The sequence below is a fragment of the Notechis scutatus genome, chromosome 1 (assembly GCF_049901735.1).
Source record: "Notechis scutatus isolate UNSWTSFEM ecotype Mainland chromosome 1, rNotScu1.2, whole genome shotgun sequence".
In the NCBI taxonomy this organism is placed as follows: domain Eukaryota; kingdom Metazoa; phylum Chordata; class Lepidosauria; order Squamata; family Elapidae; genus Notechis; species Notechis scutatus.
Genome location: NC_142009.1, coordinates 274,161,212 through 274,178,785, shown reverse-complemented (window position 1 = coordinate 274,178,785; position 17,574 = coordinate 274,161,212). Strand labels below are relative to the sequence as shown.

Below are 17,574 nucleotides of genomic sequence, written 5' to 3'. Positions count from 1 at the left end.
GTTTGACACCCCTGCTCTAGAAGGTTCACCTAGAAGAAGATTTGAGGTGGTTTTGGTGAAAAAGTATCCCCATCCTCCCACCTCTCTTTGATCAGGCCTTTGCAGTAGATTGTTCCGAGATGGAAACTCCAGAATATAACTCCATAAATGGGAAGCAGCCTCTCATAGAGCCAAAGCCTGTTTAGATTTATGGTGGTGTTTCAAAGGTGCTTTTTTCAAAAAATCAACTGGACTTTGTTTTTCAATTTATGGGGGAAGTGCATTTATCTTAGTGCTTCGTGATTTCTCAGGGGCTTTCAATATCACTGACCACATTGTTCTTCTGGACTAGTTGTGCAGTATGGGAATACCATTCTGCAGAGGTTCTCCTCCATTTTTGGTAGCCAGTTCCAGTCAGTATAGACAGTGGGAAAGTAATCAAGCCATGGCTCTCACTTGTGGGGTGCCTTAAGGCTCGACACTCTTACTCCTTTTATGTTCTACATAAAACTGTTGAATCTGAAAGAACATATTGGAGACAGCTCATCCTGGACGAAGTCTGTCTATGAGTCGACATTGATAGCACTTATTTTATACAAGAAGAGGGAAATGGATTGTAATTGAGGAAAGAATCTCAACTGAGGCAGCATATATTGTTTTAATTGTATAATAATATAACATTATGGGAAGGAAGGTTGGAGAGAAACTGCATTTGTTTGTGGGTGGGTGTATTACAAGTTGTGGGGCAGAAGAACCATGATTAGGTTACTCGATATAATGAGATCATTGCTACATCTTTGACAACAACAATAACAGATCATTTTCTAACCCGTTCAAATGTGATTAAGTCCTTTATCTTTAGAGCCTAATGGTTCCCTGTTCTTTGAAGTTCCTTCTCTTTCCCTGGCTATGTGCCTACTTGACTAGTTTTGACTTACATAAGGCAATTCAGTTCTGTTGGGGCATGTGAGCCTAATGAAATATTTCCAGTGGATCAGGTCACTTGTTTAAGATTTAGTAGTTATCTCACTGTAAATCTAAATTTCACATTTGACATCTGTTTCTGGTTAACATTTATGGCATCCCTAATGCTATAATAGAATTTAGGAAAAGACAATTCAGGACAAAAAGAGATATTTAATTACTTGGGTAGGCAAGAAGAAGAAGAAGAAGAAGAAGAAGAAGAAGAAGAAGAAGAAGAAGAAGAAGAAGAAGAAGAAGAAGAAGAAGAAGAAGAAGAAGAAGAGGAGGAGGAGGAGGAGGAGGAAGAAGGAGGAGGAGAAGAAGGAGGAGGAGGAGGAGGAGGAGGAGGAGGAGGAGGAGGAGGAGGAGGAGGAGGAGGAGAAGGAGAAGGAGAAGGAGAAGAAGAAGAAGAAAATTTGTGAAATAAACAACAGTTAAAAAGCTGGCTGACAAACAGTAAACTTGTGCCTGGCCATTTTGTTTGTACTTAATCGACAGGCAGCTTAGGGTGGGAACTTGTACAACATTTTCATGCTATGAGGGAAATATTTAATTGAAAAAGATCAAGGTTTATGTGCCCATAAATGAATAATTATCTCATTATCATCCTCTTTCTTCAGGTCTGTCCTTAAATCCAAATTGTTCATGAAGTTCTTTGTTTAAACTTTTCAGACCTTTCCTTTCTCAAACTGGCCTTAAACACATTGAACAGAGCCACATATTTATTCTTCATTGTTTGACATTTGCTTCTGTTCTGTTTTCCTTTCTTTATAGCCTTCCCTATGAATATTCTACAAGTCTTTTTGGACAAAAATTTGCTGATTTCTGATTGCACTGCCCTAAATCATTCACCTTTTGATGAGTCTGGGCCAGGAATGGGTAACGTACACTTCGGTCCCATTTTAACTTGCCCAGCGCTTCTGAAGATCATACTACTAATTTGACCTGATTTTTCTGAAGGCTAAAAATCAGTGTACAAGTCTCCACTGTATTTAGCATATCGATTTTCTGTTATTCTTTCCCCCCTTCAACAATAAGCCCGACATTTTTACTACTATGTGGAGAAACAATGTGGTCCTTGGAATCCAATTTTTGAACTGCATAAAATGTGGCCCCCCAACTGCACAAAGGTCATCCCATTTTGTCCTAAATGGAAGGAGTTGAGAAATACAGCTTAACATGATAAAAAAAAAATCATAATCACAATGGCTTTTTACAGGGCAAATGGCAGCATAGTAGAATTTTATAGATAATGAGTGCAGCAATAAAGAAACACAGCATAAATAAGAACCTCCGTGCCACAATAAAAAAACAAACAAACATGTAGCTGGAACTGTGCACATATACCTTATCATACCGTTTTCAAAGTTGCTTTCGTTTAAAGTTAAGTGAGAATTCTGGTAACCCGTATGCATATCTAAATATGTCAGAATCGATCAGATAGAGTTGGAAGGGACCTTGGAGGTCTTCTAGTCCAGCCCCCTGCTCAAGCAGGAGGCCCTATATCATTTCAGATAAGTGACTGTCCAGTCTCTTCTTAAAAATCTCCATTGATGAAGCACCCATAACTTCTGGAGGCAACCAGTAGTTCCACTGGTTAATTGTCCTCACTATTAGGAAGTTTCTCCTTAATCCCAGGTTGCTTCTCTCCTTGATTAGTTTCCATCCATTGTTTCTTGTCCTATCCTCTGGTGCTTTGGAAATTAAGTTGACCAAAAATGTCAGCACAACTATTTATTTGTATTTACTTATTAATCACATTCACAGGGATGCCCATTTTGACTGGACAGCTTTCTACGGTAAATGTGAAGAATCAACAAACAAATAAAAATGGTTGTGCTGGCACTTTTGCATTCAAATGAGATGATGTATTTAGAATGCATACCGTATGTTTATCGGAATTCTCACTTTAATTAAAAAGAAGCCAGCCAAGGCCATCCGTATGATCCCATATACATTCTAGCCAATATTTGTCCATACAACCTACAGACCACTTTCCATTGCAACTGGTTTTCCGGTCTTTTAGTTTATTTGGGGGGAGTTATACAAATAATATATTGATTAAACAATTTCCTTCGCTCAGATCTAACCACTGGACACAATTTTGAGCAATTAGTTGGATTATTTCCATTCCTGGTTGAGTTTCCCACAAAGTTTTCACCCATTTTCCATATTGTGAAAAAAGAAATCTGATACTTATACTGCGCAAGACTCCAGAATTGCCAGATTGAAGTGTTTACATGGACTTTTTTTTAAAAAAATCTCTGAATATGTTCTTTCTTCAAGCAATTGAACCTCGATTTATTCCTGGATAATTAAATTTTAAATGATCTAAGATTTTAACAGCTTAATTGACCACTGATTCTAGGCTATTATGCTCAATGCAGTAAACATGTATTACATATTCAATCAAATATGTTTACTCTATATGACTAATATTGTAGGTTAAGCCTGGTGGGAAAATAAACAAAAAAAGGGCAGAATTCAGTAAATATTCCACTCCCATCAAATGTCACCTTTTTAAACCAGGTGCTTTTATATAACATGGATGCATAAAACAGACCTGTGCAATTTGTGATACACCAAGCTAAAAGCAGTTGACCACCAGCCGTGGTATGTTGCAAACAAGAGATTCAATCAAGCTGTTAAGAAGCTTTCTTTGGGTTACAAAACACTTTCCTGGCATTATGAAATAAATAGAAGGGATGTCATTCCTGGCCACTGCAGTACCACAGCTGGATCATGTAAGTGGTGGATGCCTGCCATAACATTTGGACCATATTGCTGGACATGATCGTTTCACATATATAAAATGCAAATCAACTCTACTAGGATCCAATTGCTCATATGGAGCTCAGAGTCCTATTGGCCATAGCATGCAGACGGTATCCCAAAACATATTTGGAACAGCTCAGGTTATCAGTGAAGTAGCTCTAAAGCCATTTTTGCAAACATCTTTTGAAAAGGTGTTCCAAAGAAAGAAGGCAAAAAACAAAAGCAAAACAGAAAAACCCTAACAAACTCCTATGCATATTTTCTCCTAAAGGCAGGTTCTTTCTCTCAAGTCTAAGCAGATTCTAGCGATTACTTTATTGGACCTAGACAGTTAGAAGACAAATGACTTGTGTATCTGTAGTAAATTTGAAGGTGGCTGTGGAGAAAAGATGCTTGGGTGCTCCTTCCAATTATTGAGATTACATTTCTTAATCTTCATTTAAGCTCTAGGATGGCAACCTTCTTCATCACATGACACTTCCTTCAAGGCAAAGGGGAAATCTTCTGGCTTTGGGAAGGATGCCAAATCTCAGCCATTAGTGTGAAGTTAGAGATTACTATTAATCTACTGCTCAGCAGAATCGAATGTTGGTCCTACCTAGATATGTGAAAGACTGATAGAGATATTTGTGCACATGCAGCAGTAGCAGCAAAGAGTGGGAGAAAGCGCCTGCGTTATGAAGACTGATCCGAACCAGCTGTCCTTCCTTTAAATTTCTCTTAGGATCGAACGTAAAATAACACTGATAGCCCTTTCTCGCTCTCTTTCTTTCTCCGCTTCCTTTAGACAGCAATGGTGTTCCTCTGGAATCAAATGAGAAACAGAGTCTTATCGTTGGCGACCTCAGTGACGACCTCACAAAGTGGTATAAGAAAAGTGTCGGTGTAAACTACAGAAAGAGGAACTCCCAGTCGGTCAGAGTCTCCATCCGGCGTCTTTTTCCTTCCCTGTGTTTCTTCCATTGTCTGAATGTGCTCTCTCTTGTCTACACACCCCCCACCCCTCACAGTGACCTGTATGCCCCCCCCCCCCCGCAATGTCTTTCCTTGGCCGAGGAGGAGATGGTGGGGTGCAGCGGTCTTTCGGAGATGTCAGCAACGGCTAGGCCAGACGATGTTGTCAAGAAGATTGCATCAAGCCTGTGAGACGCTTGCCTGCCAGTGACTTTCCCTGGAGGAACAAACAAAGGGGAAATGGGGAGGGGGGAGGGAAGGGGAAGCCAAGGATATGAATTCATCTTGTGATTAGTTAGTAACACAGGCCAGATTGCTCGGCGACTTTCAGAAGCTGAGGGTGGTAGGGAGGGGGCAAGGACCAATTATGGAATGAAAGATAGCTGTGTTGACACATGTGGGGATAAAAGAGGCGGAGCTATCCTATATTTCTCCTAGATAAACATTACTTGGGGCCTGGGAAAGATAATCAAGGTCATGCCTTCCCTGTGGAACTATTTTCTGTGCCAATTTTAGGGCACTTACAAATATGATCAAGGTGGCCTTGATTTTACCCAATCATGTAAGGAAACCCAGTTATCTCTTTGCACTGTTGGGAAAATATGTCCCAAAATGACAACTTGGAAGTCTTGTACAAATTCTGCAAGTGAATACTTCAGCTTCAAACATAACAATACAAGAGCACTCAATAGATACAAACTCAAGGTTAACCACACTAAACTTGATTGCAGAAAATACAACTTCAGCAATAGAGTGGTCAAGGTCTAGAACACTCTACCTGACTCTGGGGTTTCTTCCCCAAACCCCAAAAACTTTGACCTTAGACTTTCTACTATTGACCTCACCCCCTTCCTAAGAGGCCTGTAGGGGGCGTGCATAAGCGTACCAATCGTGTCTACCGTCCCTGTCCTATTGTTTCTTTTATATTTTTCTTATACGTATCCATGTCATGTATTCAAAACTATGTTTATTCTTATACCAGTATCTTGTAAGGGATTGACAAATGAAATGAAATGAAATGAAATGAAATGAAATGAAATCAAATCAAATCAAATCAAATCAAATCAAATCAAATCAATAAATAAATTCACTCCCCTTAGGCATCCAGGCAGCTCCATTATATGCATTAATAGGGAACATTGGTTTCGGGGAACTCTTCTTCCTAATCTGCAAATGCTTATATGCTTGATCCCTTGGGATGAGCATATTGGTTCCTCTCTTCCCACAGCCTCTACTGCATTTGCATCCCACCTTTCTTTCCAGTTGCTGCAATCAACATCCAGAGATACCGGTCTGGCTCAGATCTGCTTCATTGATGTAACTACATCAAGTTCTTTCCGACCCATCGGTGGATCCATAATTTTCCGAGGGCATTTGTAAATACCCAAAATTCTCAAGAATGGTTAATTTAGAACTACAGGTGACATACAAAACTAAATGTTATATATTCAGGAAATATTATATATGTACTAAAATATTTCAGTAAATACTCCCATAGTAAGTGCTTAGTTGGTTACATGGCAGGATCAAAGATTCTACCATTATTGTAGAATCTACCATTGTACCATTATCACTGTATTCATTGCAAAGGAATGACCCCCAATGTTCAGGTATCAACTCCCCAAAGGCAAACTAGAGGGTGGGGGAAATTGAACAGTGAGATTAAAAAAAAATCTTGTGCAATGGCTGACTCCTTCATATTGTCAACCTAAGCTGCCAATTGGCAATTGTGAATCTTCTTTGTCTCCAATACCTTCATATCTGACACACTTATATGTGTATATCTGACACACTTATATGCTACTTTAAAAAAGACAGGAGGGTAGGGTAAGGAATGAATAAAAGTTAAGTAAAATAAATTGCCTGTAAAATTTACAAAGTTGATTTACTATATGTCACCCCCATGAACCCACCTCCCTTCTCCAGCAGATACAATCAAGCAGAAGGGAAAAAAACTGGATGAAATGGGGATAAAAAGCTTTGTTCAGGCATTACAGAAAGGGATAAGATCAGCCAGGTATAAGATAGCCCTGTTTTCAAAAACATCCAGGCTTTGGAGCAGCAAGGTCTGCATTCTTTGACACTTCTTCTTCATTCTTCTGCTTTCAAGAATTACCACAGTTCCTACCTGGACTAGGAGATCAGCCTCTCTCCAATTCAATTTGAGAAAACTCAAGCAGAACATTTCAAGGCATTCTGCCCCCAATGATTGCTCTGAGGTCACAATGCCTATAAAGGCTATTTCTTTCCACCTTCAACATTTCTATTTTAGTTTATGCAACTAGTGCTGCTCACAAAATAACACAGCACACAAGAATTTATTACCTTATCTTCAGACAGACCTGGAAAGTCACATTATATATCCTTTATAATGCTTTCATTCCTCCAAATCAGTGTACATCCTTCTTTTCTTAATTGGATCCCAATCATTAGCTCAGCTTGCCAATTGAATGTTAAAGATCTGCTAGCCAGCCAGAGAATAGATGTACGTGCCAGATATGGCACTTAGTGAGTGCATGAAAGGGAGAAAGAAATGCTCTCATTCTGAATTTCTTACACCTTACAAATAGACTCAGTCAAGTATTTGAGACTCAGGCTGGCCTTTGTTTCTTTAATCTTCTTGGGGGAAAAAAGAATGGGGGTTGTGTGTGAGACAGTTATTCCTGATGCCTTCTGCTATTATTTTTAAATTCTTTGTATCCAGAAATTTGTTGACTGTCCAACAGAATGGATTAGGCAGCATATTAGAAAACAGGAGAAAGAACAAAATAAGCAATTAATGTATCTTTTCTTTGTGTCTTGAAGAGCAGATTCAGAAGACCAACATATAGCTAGGTTGCGGTAGCTTTAAAAAAAACATTTCTTGTGGTACTGTAATGTCTTACTATACAGGCTGTTGTATCCTTGAATTAAATCAGGGGTGTCAAACTCGTGGCATCATGGCGTCATCACGTGATGTATCATGACTTTTCCCCCTTCACTAAACCGGATGTGGGCATGGCCAGCATGTGACACATCTGGCCTGTGGGCCATGAGTTTGACAGCCCTGAACTAAATGAATGGTTGTAAGTCAAGGACTACTTGCAGTTGCATGACTAGACAATGTACCGTATGATTGCCACTCCAAGTGATCACAGGCTCAAATATGGAAGCTTTCCAAATGGTCTTGTTAGTTTTGATTCATTTATAGCCAACTTTGAACTCCTTAAAAATCTCTGTGAATCTATCATAGTCTGATGAAAGAAAAGGAAAAGCCTTCATTTTAAAGTTTTCTAGGAAGCAGCTGTTACTAATGGAGTCCAGAAATTCTGAATCTTCTGAAAGTGCAACTTCAAATCTTGCATTGCATATGTCCCAAAGAGATACCGATACAGCTGTATACTCTCTCTCTCTCTCTCTCTCTCTCTGAAGTGTTCTCTCAACTCAGATTTGAGAGTCTATTTAATGTCTCTTCAGGTGAGACATTCCTTAAATTCACACTCTGCAATGACTGCCATTCTACATCCAATGCAAAAAAAAAAAAAAAAAAAAGGTATGCCTCTATCCAATCTTATTTTTAAAGTTTATTCTTTTGAGGATGAGCTCCCAGAGACGTGTTTCCACTCTGAAGATCATCAAGATAAAATAGGATATTTTAAGAATATCAAGATATTATATTTCTTGGGGTTGAAACCTATGGATTATATTTATATTCCTTAATTCAGGCAGATACTGCACTGGGCTTAGAAACTTTACTAACACAAAACCTAAATGTGGTATGACACACATGCTATAGAAACGAAACAGACCACATTTCCCATTTGTTTTTAACATATGATTTTGATGCAAAACTAAGGGCCATATCCTTTTAAAACAGTCTTTTATTAGAATTAGAAAGAAAAGAAAGAAAAGATGCATGTTGAAGACACATAAAGAGCAATATAAACTGAGAAAGAGGTTTAATGCCAAACAGAAGATTTTAAAGCAGAAACCAAAATAACAGCAACAGCAACAACAATAATGGCAAAAGAACATAAAATCCACACAGATGCATTTACATAAAAAGATTAAAGGTGTTAAATTAATATAAACAGAATAAGAAATAATGACAACAGAAGACAGACAAAATTTTATATATATATAAAACAAAAGCAAAGCAAATACACTGAAAGCTTGTTTGCTGAATATTACTTTAAAAGAAAATATGTCTATTTCTCTAACTGCAATAGTCCAACTATCAGCTCATTTCAAGAGCCATACAGGTGTTTGTTAGGTCGTTTCAGAAGAAGGTAGCTTTCATTTGAAATGCTACTTAAAGGCTCTTGCAGTTAGGTTTGGTGTTTCTAAAGTATGACCATGTATAATGTCTGTGACAGAATACAAGACATTTTGTCTCCACACAGTCTCCACTGTGTATATAGAGTTGTCGCCCACTTACAAAAACTGTAATTTATTTTATGTGATTCATAGGGGTTATTTTAGTCAATCAGCTGCTTCTGTGGTAAAACATGTAAACATGTCCGCATAATTATTAAAAAAAAAAAACCTCATCTGTTTATGTGCTCCTTGGGAGGTAATGTTGTTCGCAAATATTGTGTATGTGTGTGCGTTATTGGCACAGCACAGAATACCTATGGATGTATTTGGAAAAAATTACACAACCCTGCATCTGTATCATGGATCTTAAAAGGCCTCTAAACAACCATAACTTCAGCATCAGAGGCATAATTTCATTCTGAGTTAGTGCTTTGTAGGTACACTTTAAAACAGGATACAGGTAGTCCTCAACTTACAACAATTCATTAAGTGACTGTTCAAAGTTACAATGGCACTGAAAAAAAGTGATTTAGGACTATTTTCAGACTTACAACCGTTGCAACATCCCCATGGTCACGTGATCAACATTCAGATACTTGACAACGGACTCATATTTATGACCGTTGTAGAATCCCAGGATCATTGGTCACCTTTTGCAATCTTCTGTCAAGCAAAGTCAATGGGGAAACCAGGTTCACTTAATAACCACGCTACTAATTTAACAACTGCAGTAATTCACTTAAGGGACTATGGCAAGAGAAGTCATAAAATGGGGCAAAAGTCACTTAACAAATGTTTTGTTTAGCATCAGAAATAGTTGTAAGTAAAGTCAATTCACCTGTAGTGAATTGCCACAAGCACTTCATTTTCCAGGTTTTTTTTAAAAAACCCACAACAATATCCTATGGGGTAAGTTGGGCTAAGACATAAAACTGGCCCTAAGCCATTCATTGACCTTCCCTGAGTGCAATCCCCACTCCAGCATTCCTAACTATATACTATAGGGCAGGTGCATTTTAAAGCTTCCTTACTGGTAATCCAGACCAATGAGAATGAATTATAAGAATTGAAAGACTGAAGATAAATATATAGTGTTGTGGTGGGAGACACAAAGACATCACTTTGTCAAGCTATAAGTGGAAAACGTAATGGCACTCCAGAAAAACCTGGACACATTGTTAACGATGAGAAATGTTGGAAACTGAAACACAGTCCCATGGAGAGACACTTCTCTCATCCCTGTTTCTGTGAGATGTAGGGAGAGTCAGGGTTGGTAAAATGAATATATTATGTTGTCATGATATTTACTGTCAACAGGCCAGTGATGGCTTCCTCTTTAAAAGGGGAGCAGGGTTATAAATCTCTATTATGCCTATTTACCTTAGAGCAGCTCAGAATTGTGGAGAATGATGGGAACTGAAGTCTGACATATTTCAAGATCCCAAAGTTAATAAAATCTGATCCATATACTATCTCCAAAATCAGAGGCATATATTTCTGACTTGGCTGGTCCAGCAAATTTCTTGTGTGCTTAATAAATAAATAGTTTCCCCCAATCCTTAGGGCTGTCTAAATCCATACAGTAATTTAACTACTCCAATACAGCACAGTTTTTAGCCCCTCTCTCCCGTCCATCCAATAGAAATTGAATAAAAAAGTAACATAGCTTAGGATCAGATTATCTAAGGCAGGGGTCCCCAACCACCGGTCCGTGGACCGGTACCGGTCCGTGGAACAAGTCCTACCGGGCCGCTGGCTTGCTGGGCGCCGTCATCTTGTTTTGATGAAAAAGTGCTTCCGGTGAGCTCACCGAAGCACTTTTCATCAAAACAAGATGGCGGCGCCATCATGATCCGATCTCCGACGATGTCGGACCGGGGCCGCGCCATAAAAAGGTTGGGGATACCGGGCTGCGGCGTAAAAAGGTTTGGGATCACTGATCTAAGGGACCATTTCTTCTCAATAATTTTTACCTGTCCAATTTGGTCTAGCAGATGGGGATGTTAGGAGCCCCATCAGCCAAAGAATGTTGGCTGATGGAAACCAAAAGTTCTGCTTGCTTAGCAGAAGCCCCTGCCCTGTGGAATATTCTTCCTTCAGGATGGGCCTGACCCAGTCTTTCATAAGATTCTAAAGACCTAGCTAGGTCTCTAGGGACCGGAAACCATTATGGAGTCCATAACCTCCTTGCACTCTTAATTTTTATGAAATTATTATGATTCTCATTTGCCTGCATGTAATTATTTATATCTTTTTCTGTTTTTATGGTTAATTGTTGGGGTATTGTTTGTCTCCCAGAGTCAACTGAATTGAGATGGGTGGCTACAGAAATCGAATAAACAAATAATGCATAAGTAAAATTCAGTATATGCTTCTCATATCTCCTGTTTTCATAGAATTTCACGTCATTTTCTGAAACAATTTGCCAAAGGGCTCTAGAAGCGACTGCAGCAGAAAAAAATATTTTTAATTAAATGTGTGGAAGCTCTTTTTTTTTTCTTTGCCCACAATAGGTCATAGTATTCATGCTTTAGTCCTTTGGATTCCCTTCTATGAAAATATTTGATGGCCAACAGAACTGTAAATAGATTTTTAACAACACAATTGTACTCTGAGCTGATAACAAATAAAAACATTTAGTTGGCCATTATTAGGGGACTGCTTTGAAATAATTCATTAACCATTGGTAAAACATCATGAAAATGAGACACCAAGAAAGAACTGTATCCTAATCCATGCATTAAAGTCATTGTTCTATGTAAACTAACATCCAGAACGTACTTACTTGATATGTAGAAGAATCCACAACAGATCGTGCATCAATGCTATGGAAATAAACAGAAATCTGATCCTTTGCAGGACCGCTCCTTCTTCTCAACCAAACTATCCCACCCTTTTTTTCCTATTTTATTTTTCTATTCTATTCTATATAAGACAATGTCTGTGGAGCATTGTGCACAATGCCAACGTTGTATGTGATATTACAGATAATAGAAGCTATGTGTGCATCTTCTCTATTGCCATGAATGATAACTTGAAAAGGGGGAGAGATATCATGGGAATGGGACTCTCTGAGCAAGGGAAGGAGAGAGAAAACCAGATTCTATCCTGTTTTGTGGGAGAGCTGGCTGTTTAATTTAAATGTGGATCTTGAAATTCTCTCTTTTTATCGCCTTGCCATGACCAAAGGATACAACAGAGGAGCTAAAAAAAAAAAAAAGTTTCCAAAATAAAAGTAAATGTTAAACAGAAGAGGGAAGAAAAACGAACATAACCAAAACAAATGAACTTACCATACTGCGAGTGAATTTTTCTAGGGAAGTTCTACGACCTTGCTCATTCTCGGGCTTTAGAAGGGGAAAACAAAGTTAAGAAGGGGGAAAAAAATGCCAAAACCAAAAAGAAATCAAACAAACAAACAAACAAAAAACCCCTTCAGCTTACTTTGGCTTTAGAAGTGTTAGCAAAAGAAAAAATATATATTAAACATCTCAAACATAGGGCAAGTGCTGTTTGCAAGAGCAAAGCAAGAACTTGGTGCAATCATTCAGTAGCTGCTTTTCTTTGGGGAAATGTGGTTCTTCTTTTTAAAAATATAGCTATGGACATGTAGCCAAAGTTACATATGTCAAGAAAATTGGACATAATGATGCCTTCTGCAGCTGTCACCTGTCTGTAAGTCTTCAGGAACTAAAAATCAACATTTTTCAGTCAGAAGATAGTGGTCTGGATTTATGAGGGAATCATCCACTCTCTCTGTCTCTGTCATGTATGCAAGAATAGCCCGAGGTAGAACAGAACAGAATAAGAGAGGATATGATGAGCCTTGTCCCATCCCACCTTTCCAAATTTATCTATGTGGACATTTCTATTCTACCTTTCAATGACAAAATCAAATCCAGGCGGCTTACAAATTAAATGATATTCCTTTCTGATGTGCTGGATGTTATATGAAAATTGATCGAGCTATCTGCTTTCTGCTTTGCTGTGGTGTTCTATTCAAAGTGAATCCCATTGTATGCTCAGTTAGACTTTGTTGTTGTTAGTCGCAAAGTCATGTCCAACCCATCACAACACCACGGACAATGTTCCTCCAGGCCTTCCTGTCCTCTACCATCCCCTGGGGTCCATTTAAGCTCCCACCAACTGCTTCAGTGACTCCATCCAGCCACCTCATTCTCTGTCATCCCCTTACACTTACTCCCAAGCAATTATGCATAAGGCTGCTGTTGGCATAAAGGTTTTGCCAGGCTGCATACAAAACAATCAAATTACTATTTGTTATTTGTTATTTTTGTTATTTGGAAGCTGTAACTATAAAACACAGGAATTTTACTATAATAAGAAATTCACCAACACTATAGCTGTATTACTGTCCTCCAGAGAAACATGATTCAACTCATCTGGCATAAAACAAATCTTATTAAATATGAATGAAAGGGTAATTTCCCAGCAAACAGGCCATTTAGTTGAATAAAAGAATTGTAATGTTCAGGGGCAAACCCATCAAGATATGACCTAAGTCAATTCACAAGTTTCAGGGGTTGAGAGATGGATTTGTACATACATTTGGCATCATTACTAAATCAGCACAGTCTTTTTTTAATGAACAGAAAAACAAGCACTCAATTTTAGTTCCCAATTTCTGTTCATTTACTACTTATTATTCAAATTTATATCTCATTTTCACTGCTAGTTCCTCCAATTTTCCCCAACTCAAAACATATTATATTAAATTTGGAGAAAGTTAGTGGCTTAAACACATACTCAGCTTTCATGGTTGGGAATGCAACTGAAACTGCATTCCCAGGACTTTAAAATACCAACTCTCTTTTTCCTACCTTCTTAGGGGAAGAAAAAAAAAAGCAATGGTATATAAAACCAGGGAAAAGCATAGTGGCTCTAACTGCAAAGCTTCTCTTTGTGTGCTAATTAAAAAAAAGTAAAAGAAAACACTTTTCTTTGGAAATAAATGGGTTTATAAAATATATGGAGTACAAGAGGTGGTCTTCGCTTAGAGACTACTTGCACAGCTGTTTAAACTGACAATAGTGTTGAACAAGTGGTACTTACAACTGACCCTCATCGTTTTCCCTCCATCACAGTGTCCCTGTGGTCATATGATGACCATTTGTGGATATTTATTTGAGGAAGACTTATTTGTTGGCTTCCTATAAGCAAAGTCAATAAGGAAACTGGCAGGAGATCACAAATAGCATCAATGTGATAAGATTGCTTAACAACCTGTGATGATTCATTTAATGATGGCAACCAGAAATGCCATAACTTCTGTTGCTAAATGGTCATGTAACATTCTGCTCCTAATTGCTATAATTCTGCTCCTAATTGCTATAATTAACCAAGGAGTATCTGTACAAGCTAAGTGTTTCGGAAAATTGTCTTTCTTGCTTTTCAGGGCTACTATTACACTCATCCAGATTGAAGGTGTGTGTGTGTGTGTATATACACACACACACACAGTTATACACATTTCTTTTGATTTAGGTTCTTGTGGAACAAGAGTGGAAAAGGGAGGGGAACTTCCGGTTTGAGCCTCTTCAGCGACAGACTGAAACCGTGACTCTGCGTGGTTTTGATCCATGCTTGCTGCTGAAGCGTCCTGAGCTGGCTGGTTTTGGGGCTAAGCCACCTCGTAGAGGTGGTGAAGAGGGGGGAGACTGCCTGCAGGGTTGAGAAGAGCCGCATCTCTCCTCCTCAGCTGGCCATTACTCCCTTTCCTGAAGGCGGTTGTAGCGATGGTCAGAAATGGCCACCCCAAAGAAGAACTTGACTGGAAAAGTATGTGCAGGAGGAAGATAAGAAGAGAAAGTTTTGGTTGACCGGGTCAAACAGCAAAAGCAACAAATAAGGTACCCTGGAATTTAAACTATAAAAAAACAAAACACTGTTCCCAAAGAAGATTTTCAAGCAGCGAAGGAGAAAGAAAAGGGAAAGGATTTGGTTTTTTTTTCTCCTCTTCCTTTCCCTATACTGACAGCTAAGAGACTTAAGCAAGAAATTGGAAAAAAAAACCACTTTGACATCAATAGGCATTTAAGCTGAAAATAAAATGTCAAAGGGATAATAAAGATTTCTGGATACTTAAAAGCTTTTGAAAGCAGGAAAGGAGAGAAAAAGAATAAAAGGGCAGGATCTGGAAGGAGGAAACTGCCTGGAATTAAAAAGAACTTACAGTAAAATCTCAACAAGACTTCTAAAAGATACATTTTAACTGAAACATGGCAACAAAATAGTAAAACCCCAGGAAGAGAAAGTGAAAAAAGAAGTAAGAAGAAACAGCTCGGGAGTATTTGGATTACTTGGTGACTTCTAGATTTTTGGTTACTGCATTTGAATGACTAAAATCAATCGGGTGGTTGTTTAAAAGTGTTTAAAATGGCACCACTTTTAGAAGAACTGAAAATGGAACTTTAAAAGTACAAAGAAGATGCACAAGAAGGTAGAGGTTTTTTTGGCTTCGTATTTCAATTCTTAGAAATGGAGATTTGGAACTATGAGAAACAACAAGAAATGCCTGCAGAATAAGAAGATTGGGACAAAGAAGAAGCCATCTTTAATGAACAAGTAATTTTATGTGGGGGAAAAAAAGGAAAGGGGGGAAAGAGAATGAAAAGTTTAAGATTTGGAAAAACAATCCAAAAAAAGAATAGTTTGAAAAATAAGTATAAAATTAGAAAGCAACAGAAGAGGGAAATGCAGAAGAAAGAATTAGAAGTAGAGAGACAAGGGGGTAAAAAGGGGAGGGAGAAGAAGAGAGGGAAGAAAGAAAGGAAAAGAAGTTATAAAGGACAGAAACAAGACATAGAGAAACAGGGCCTATTTAGAGATAATGGGTGAAAATCTAATTGAAAAAGGGATTCCGCAAAGGTATATAAGATAGTATTGTTGTATTAGAAATAGAAATAATTTCAGAAAATATGAAACAATGTATGATTAAAATGATGGATAAAATAGTTATCATAATTTAGTGGAATGTTTGTTAATAAACAAATGTAATAAAATGAATATTTAATGATTTATAAAACATAAGTGAAGAGAAATAGGGGGAAAATTAATTATGGAAAGATTATATGCGTCCCCAAGGAAGTATGGTATTTAATTGAAAAGAAATGTTAAAGATGTTAAGACTTTAATGAATATTAATGACAGAACTGAATTGGAATGGAATGAGGGTTTTAATTATATATATTTATAATCCTTTTTTTAAAGAATATAGTATGTATTTTAAGAATGTACCAAGCAGAATTCAATTGGAAGTTATGTATTATGTATTATATTGAATGTTATAACCTAAAGGTATACATTGAAGTTTAAATAAGAGCTGAATGGATAAAATTAAAAGATATAAAGGTGTCATACTCCAATTAGTAACTACAGGAGAAAATTTGTTTAATGAGAAAAGATAATATGAAATTGAAACAGGACAGACAAAAGTATAAATATAATGATTTGAATTGAGATGAGATAATCAAAATAAAGTTGAGAAAATTAAAAGAGGGGAAAAACTATATAGAAAATGCAAACTAGTAATAAGATATGGAATAGAACACAAAAATGAGCATGAAATTGAGTTTGTGTCTGTATAAAGAAGTGTAACCCGGGACCATGCTATTTTCAAAAAAGATGTTTTTCTTGTATTATGTTTTGTGTGTGTGTGTGTGAAAATCCAAATAAAACTTTTTTTAAAAAAAGAGTGGAAAAAGGAGATGGAAGATTGATTCTCTGATCTGCCTTAAATGAATATCTTGTCCTGGCCTTGGATGTAACCTATTAAAATTTTCTGAATTTCTTGTTAGCATGGTCAGTTATCATGGTGGCTGGGAAATGTGGGAATTGTAGTCTGACATAGATTGAGGAAGACTGAGATGGAAGAAACATAAATGCTTCATCACAGCTGCTTTTAGGGAAATAATTCTAGGACACCTTTATCAAATCTCTAAATGTCTATGAATTTTTTTTTTGATTCCTAGAATGAAACTGATGGAACCAGTCTGGCATAGACATAACTAGAAAAGAGGTCTGCAAAGCAGTAATTATGGACTTTCAGATATGATATTATGAGGAATGTGAAATCATTGAATTTTTGAATTTTTCTCTCATATTGTCTCATATTGTCATTATAAAATTTTATGTATAAGACATTTAGTTGCTGGGGCCAAAGCTGCATTAACATTTCTGAAGTTCTGTTTCCAGATGCCAGTGTGCTCATATTCCCTTTCCTAACACTTCTTACAAAGCATTTAAGTAGAAAGGGGGATGGGGAATAGGATTCCAAATCTGCAACAGTTGTATTGAGCTTACAGCCCTAAACACTATACTAATCCTAAAGACTATAGATCCTTAAGTTTACAAACAGAACAATTCTATCCATTGAAGCCTGGATGAATATATTTAATTACTGTAAATACAGAATCCAGACACGATGTAAAATGTAAGGGAAGGGCATGTTGGGCATGGTTACATAGAGTTAAAATAATTAGGAAATCCTTCATTCTAGTTAGCTGCGGGAAACTAGATGAGAATATGTGGATCCATATGTTTAATTTTTAGCTCTTTATTCTTCCTTTTTTTTCCTCTGTTCTCTGT

General features: G+C 37.5%; 1 protein-coding gene and 1 long non-coding RNA gene across 5 annotated transcripts in view; one reads left to right on the top strand and one right to left on the bottom strand.

Moving 5' to 3' along the window:
- Nucleotides 1–618: 618 nt before the first annotated feature.
- RGS6 (regulator of G protein signaling 6) overlaps nt 619–17,574 on the bottom strand; it is a 230,516-nt gene continuing 213,560 nt past the window's right edge. For 2 of the 4 annotated variants that reach the window (XM_087951617.1, XM_087951620.1), the window contains exons 17-18: nt 12,261–12,314; nt 619–4,888 (exon numbers count right to left, since the gene is read on the bottom strand). In XM_087951617.1, coding sequence (XP_087807743.1) covers nt 4,838–4,888; nt 12,261–12,314 — 105 coding nt within the window. In that variant the 3' untranslated portion in view covers nt 619–4,837. Of the gene's footprint in view, nt 4,889–10,929; nt 11,413–12,260; nt 12,315–17,574 lie in introns of those variants that run through there. The other 2 variants (XM_087951618.1, XM_087951619.1) reach the window with 2 other exon arrangements.
- LOC148133386 (uncharacterized) lies at nt 10,542–10,964 on the top strand. The gene is made up of 2 exons (XR_015746723.1): nt 10,542–10,654; nt 10,914–10,964. It is a non-coding gene; the product is annotated as an uncharacterized LOC148133386 (long non-coding RNA).